Here is a 6,000-nt window from a genome sequence, read left to right as displayed (position 1 = left end):
CTCCTGGTTCTGACTCTGTGTCTCTCTCTCCTGGTTCTGACTCTGTGTCTCTCTCTCCTGGTTCTGACTCGGTGTCTCTCTCTCCTGGTTCTGGCTCTGTGTCTCTCTCTCTCCGGGTTCTGACTCGGTGTCTCTCTCTCCTGGTTCTGACTCTGTGTCTCTCTCTCCTGGTTCTGACTCGGTGTCTCTCTCTCCTGGTTCTGGCTCTGTGTCTCTCTCTCTCCTGGTTCTGACTCTGTGTCTCTCTCTCCTGGTTCTGACTCGGTGTCTCTCTCTCCGGGTTATGACTCGGTGTCTCTCTCTCCTGGTTCTGACTCTGTCTCTCTCTCTCCTGGTTCTGACTCTGTGTCTCTCTCTCCTGGTTCTGACTCTCTCTCTCTCTCTCTCCTGGTTCTGACTCGGTGTCTCTCTCTCCTGGTTCTGACTCTGTGTCTCTCTCTCTCCTGATCTCCACCCTGGGGTCCCCGCTGGGTGCGGTGCTCTTTGCGGCCCCCTGTAGCTGAGTTCGAGCCCCCGTGTCTTTGCAGGGCCACCTGTTCCTGAGGGAGGAAGTGAGTGCAGGAGGAGGGCTTGTGTTGTCCCCTGCTGCCATTTTGGCCCCACCGAGGTGAAGGGAAGGAAGAAGGGACGCCGAGTTGTTATGACGACTGTGATGATGTGAAATTATTGCGACAGAATGTCGGCAGGAAGCCGGGAGATTTTAGAAGTGCAACAGACAGCATCAGACTTTTAATAAGATTGTTTGTAAGTCAAGGGGGATTTGATCTATTGTTCAGCTCTGACCTCCCTAACCTTTCTCATTATCCCCCCCCCCCCATAAAACAACACCACTTCAAAATGGCCCCTGCCGCTAGTAAGCAAATGAAGTGGAAGAAAGTGTAGGCAGAAGAGAGAAGACATCGCTATGACAACCCCCTCCACCTCGATCCTCAGATGTGGAATTCGTTATTTTCTGTCTCCAGATCGACAGAAAACTGAGAACTTTCTAGAACTCCACGAAACCACTCCCAGCTGAGTATATGAGCCCGACACAAAAATGTCTGAAGGGTTATAAATAGTGTGAAATACATGACATTATGATTTAGAAAACACACTCTGTAGACGCTGTTTACTGTCAGAACGCTGCCGAGGACTCCATTGCTCACAATATCCCATTACATCAGTGCACCGGTGATCTTGATAGATGCGGACACAAAAACAGCTCCCACAGCCAAATAATGTCTTTGATGGACTATCATTTCTGCGGAAGGGGAGGCTGTGTATCGATGTGGATGTGGAGTACTTCATTTCAATCACACATTATCTAAATTAAATGTATTATTATTATTATCTGCGTGGTGTTCTAATACATTAGCATACTGTTTCTGCACAGCACAGTGGGTACTGAAAAAGGGGTAAGTAAATGTTGAGGAAGAAAGTATCAATTAAGACACTGTGTACTCAGTAGTATTCTTATATAGAGTTTTTGTACCGTAAACTGTGTTGTGTCAATAAAGTTGCCTCATATATCCGACCAGGACTTTATTACCTCTCGCTGTATCTGACAACTTGTGTTTTGTGCTTCTTGATGCTGCGTGATGTGATTTTCTCCATCACAATTTAGCATAATTCAGCCTCATTTCATCTTTAAATTGGGTTAGAAACATTTCAGAATTGTGCAGTCGTACCCTTGACTGGTTTCGTAATGCGTCCACATTTCCATAACTGGCCTGTATTGTGCTTTCGTTCGCACGTTCTGATATTCGTCTGTTGTTGCATGACGGTCATTGGGGGATGGGGGTTGGTGATTTGCTGGTGAGTGGTGAGTGGCAACACCCTCACCACGGGATTATTGGCCCTCGCTGTAAATAAACCAGGACCTTGTTGTGTTCCCTGTGGCTGCAGGTTCCAAGAAGCTGACAAACAAGGCGGCCCTGTGGTACGTTCCCTGCTCCCTGAAGAACGTGGATAAGATCCTGGACGTCCCGCCCATCAAGGTATCCGTCTACTTCCTGTTTGGGGGCAGGATTAGGGGATTAGAAGTGTGTTCTTGGCGTTGCATCCTTTTTAGGAGGCAGGATGGTCTATTGCAGGGGTTCTCAAACTAGGAGTCCCCTACCTGCTCCTTAAGACCCTTTCTCTGTACTGTCTAACCCCTACCTGCTCCTTTATGCTCTCTCTCTGTACTGTCTATCCCCTACTAGCTCCTTAAAACCCTCTCTCTGTATTGTCTAACCCCTACCTGCTCCTTAAGACCCTTTCTCTGTACTGTCTTACTCCTACCTGCTCCTTAATGCTCTCTCTCTCTCTGTATTGTCTATCCCCTGCCTGCTCCTTAAGACCCTTTCTCTGTACTGTCTTACTCCTACCTGCTCCTTAATGCCCTGTACCAGAACTCCCAAGCTCTGGCTCAATGCTGAATTATCAACCACACAGCTGGAAAAATGCTACAGTTATAACTCCCCCCCCCCCCCCCCCCGTTACATCACTTTTCAGTTCAATTAAATGAAAATGTAGACATGCCCCTGTCAAGATCCTTTGAGAAGAAGTCAAATCAGCTTATTTTACCCTGAGCTCCAAGCAAGCTGAGCGACAGCTAAAGGCCTAACTGAAGTGTACCTTGGCTCCAGTACACCAGCCCGGAGCAGGAGGAGGCGGGTAGGAAGAGACATGAGGTCCAGAGGACGGTCAGGCAGAACACCACGGAGCGCAACGAGGAGGTCCCCCCGCCAGCCTCCAAGCCAGGTACTGCAATGCACACACACACATGCACGCAGATGCATGCGCAGTTGCGCACGCACACACGCATGCACGCACGCACGCATGCATGAAATCCGTGTCAATCGTTTCGCCTATTAATTGAATTGAGAGCTGGTTTCAATCAACACACAGAAATCATCATCTAGTATCACGATGAATGTAGCTTGGGACCTACAAACCAAGGAGTCTCTGATTTATTTACAGATTTTATCCCCGATTCGTTAGGAGTTAATGTTTTTGAATGTAATTCAATCATAAAATGCAATCCATGTTAACGTAATCAGCCCCTAGTTCAGTGTTGTTTGATCTGATTTGAGGTGTGTGTGATTCACACTGTTCTTGTGCTGATTACTGTGGTTTGATTCTTAACCCTTCCCATCGCGTGCGTCAGAGAGACCAATGAAGGGTAAGTTTCCTGGGAGCACTGTGAGTATGTGTCAGTGTGCAGCCCTGCCCCTGTTCGCCTCATTACAGCATTCACAATACCATTACCATCCTTTGACGGCATTGTGAATGTTGTCTTGCTCTCTCGCTCTCCATCTCTCGCCCTCTGTCTCTCTTGCACACATGTGAACACATGCACGCGCATACATACACGCTAACGTGCGCACATCCACACGCACACACGCTAATGTGCGCACACATACTGTAAGCACAAGGGTACACACACAAACACACACACACTTTTTATATTTGTTAAGGTTGATTTGTAACTTTAGTGTTTGTGTATGTGTGTGTGTGTGTGTGCAGAGATCCACACTGTTGGATTCAGCCAATCCAGCCTGATCCATCTGGTGGGACCTAACGACTGCATGATGAACGACTTCGTCCACGGAGGTGAGCCCAACCATCCCTACCCCCTAGGGGAGGGAGAACAGCCCTTTACTACAGAAGGGACATTTATCATGAAGGCATCCTTAAGAGACACATTCAAATCCCCCTGAGGTTTACAATTTAGTCATTTTATCCAATGCAACTTAAAGGGAATTCAGATCCATTGCTGTGGTTCAGCTGGTAGTTAAGGGGCATTCACAGGATGCATACAGGTTAGTCTGCGGACGTTGGGGATCAAACCCAGGATCTTCCGACCGAGGGTCAAGCACCCTTACTAGCCTAAGGAAATGCAAATTCAGTCTGTACCTTGAATACTCTTATAAAGACTTGAAGACTCATGTTAGTATAACACTCACATGCACGCATCTATGGATACAAACATACACGCACATATAATAACAAACACACACTCACACACACATATACATACACACAGACAGGCACATATAAATACATACACACACACACACACACACACACGCACACACACGCACACACACACACACACCCACACACACACACACATACACACACACACACACACGCACGCACGCACGCACACACACACACACACACACACACACAGATTAAATCACATACACGCACAAACAAAGCCATGTCCTTATCAAGCTTTAGCGCAGCCGATTCCCGTCATTTAGCAGCCTCTGCCTCTCAGTGATGGATGTTGTGCTCCGGGTTTTACGGGCCTGGCCTCGGCGCCGGAGTACTGAAGTACTGTTTCAAGACGGCCTGTTTATCCAGAACACTGTGTTCCGGGTAGGTTCAGCGCCGGGCCACAGGCAATCACCTGCTGCATGTAACGAGGGGCTCTGTGTGTGTGTGTGTGTGTGTGTGTGTGGGGGGGGCAGCGGGGACAAGGTTGAGGGGCTCTCAGTGGTTTTTGAAGGCAAGGAGCGAACTTGAAAATGGAAAATTACAGTTTGTTTACAGGCTCTGCGTGGCGGAGACAGTTCTTTTGTGTGAGTGTGTGTGTGTGTGTGTGTGTGTGTGTGGGGGTGTGTGTCTGTGTGTGCGTGTGTGTGTGTTCCTCCAAGAGAGACGCAGCCTGCTCGTTACACAGTGCTCCGGTTCCTTTATGGCTCTGTTTGTTGTGAAGTGTTATGACGAAGGCAATGAAGACGGGACACACTACTAGCCACTAGCCCATTTTTGGTTTGGTGTGTGAATGTTTGTTTTGGGAATGTTTGTTTCGCATAGGTTTTATTTATAAGGGTTTGTTAGCGTACGAGTAGGTTGACATAACATCAGCGGCAACGGGCGGTGATGTTAATAATACCTTTTTATTTTACAAATGAATCCCAGAGAGACTTGCTAAGAATAACTTTGAATATATACACGGACGAGTGGCAAGCTTTGAGAATGACTCGGAGAGCGATGAAGGTTGGAGCAGATTGCAAGGCTCAAGAGAAACGGCGAGAATAGACTAATGCCCAGATTAGCAGTCTGGGTGGGAAAGCGGCTTCTTGCTTGCTGAACCAATATGACAATCGATGTAAGGCTTTGACACATTGACATGAAGTAATTGAACCCAACCTGTCATCCACAACGACATGCTGAGAACACCAGACACCGTTGCCCCATGAACAGATTCTCTAATTTCTTCAAGCTGTCATTGAGCCAGCTGTGTATCCCTTGTGGAAAATCCCCCAGACAAACCAAAACCACTTAAATGCGCTAATCGTGAGATGGATAAAAATACAATAAGCCCAAAAAGACACATGTTTACTGGAGGTCAAGGTAACACACTGTGTATGGCAGTTTGGTGTGTGCGTGCGTGCACTTGATCCATCCCAAACCCTCTCCTCCCTCGAGTTGGTTCTTCTGCCAGGCTTAGAGGGACTTCAGACGCCATCGATTGAAGGGGAACTCTTCTTCATCGAGAGTGAGTGAGAGGGGGAGGAAGGTGGGAGAGAAAGAAGCATGCAGCTGGAAGGGAGGCAGCAAGGGCTCGGCCGCGTCAGCAGCAGATGTTTAATGGCTGACTTTTTCATTTGGAAAAAAACACTCAAAGAAACGCACACAGAAATCAAAACCAATTAGGGAAGCAGAGGGGGAACGCGTGCCATACGGAGGGCATTTTGTCCCCGGACCTCATCATCCGGCCCTCCATCTCTTTGTCTCTCATCCTCGTTCCTCAGCCATCTCGTCCTCCTTTCCACCTTCAGTCTCTCTCTCTCTGTCTCTCTCTCTCTCTCTCTCTCTCTCTCTCTCTCTCTCTCTCTCTCTCTCTCTCTCTCTCTCTCTCTCTCTCGTCTCCTTACCTCCCCAACCCCTCACTTTCTGTCCTTTCCCTTCTCTCTCTCTCTCTCTCTCTCTCTCTCTCTCTCTCTCTCTCTCTCTCTCTCTCTCTCTCTCTCTCTCTCTCACTCTCGTCTCCTTACCTCCCCAACCCCTCACTTTCTGTCC

The 6,000-nt window shown here is 48.1% G+C and overlaps 1 protein-coding gene across 6 annotated transcripts in view; it reads left to right on the top strand.

Moving 5' to 3' along the window:
- The window catches only part of acot7 (acyl-CoA thioesterase 7), a 43,032-nt gene that overhangs the window by 14,435 nt on the left and 22,597 nt on the right, over nucleotides 1-6,000 (top strand). For 4 of the 6 annotated variants that reach the window (XM_056597780.1, XM_056597764.1, XM_056597755.1 and 1 more), the window contains 4 exons: nucleotides 1,885-1,976; nucleotides 2,610-2,724; nucleotides 3,131-3,145; nucleotides 3,490-3,576. In XM_056597780.1, coding sequence (XP_056453755.1) covers nucleotides 1,885-1,976; nucleotides 2,610-2,724; nucleotides 3,131-3,145; nucleotides 3,490-3,576 — 309 coding nt within the window. The remainder of the gene's footprint in view (nucleotides 1-1,884; nucleotides 1,977-2,609; nucleotides 2,725-3,130; nucleotides 3,146-3,489; nucleotides 3,577-6,000) is intronic. The other 2 variants (XM_056597773.1, XM_056597748.1) reach the window with 1 other exon arrangement.

The sequence above is a fragment of the Gadus chalcogrammus genome, chromosome 1, assembly GCF_026213295.1.
Source record: "Gadus chalcogrammus isolate NIFS_2021 chromosome 1, NIFS_Gcha_1.0, whole genome shotgun sequence".
NCBI lineage: Eukaryota > Metazoa > Chordata > Actinopteri > Gadiformes > Gadidae > Gadus > Gadus chalcogrammus.
This window is presented reverse-complemented; position numbering and strand designations above follow the sequence as displayed.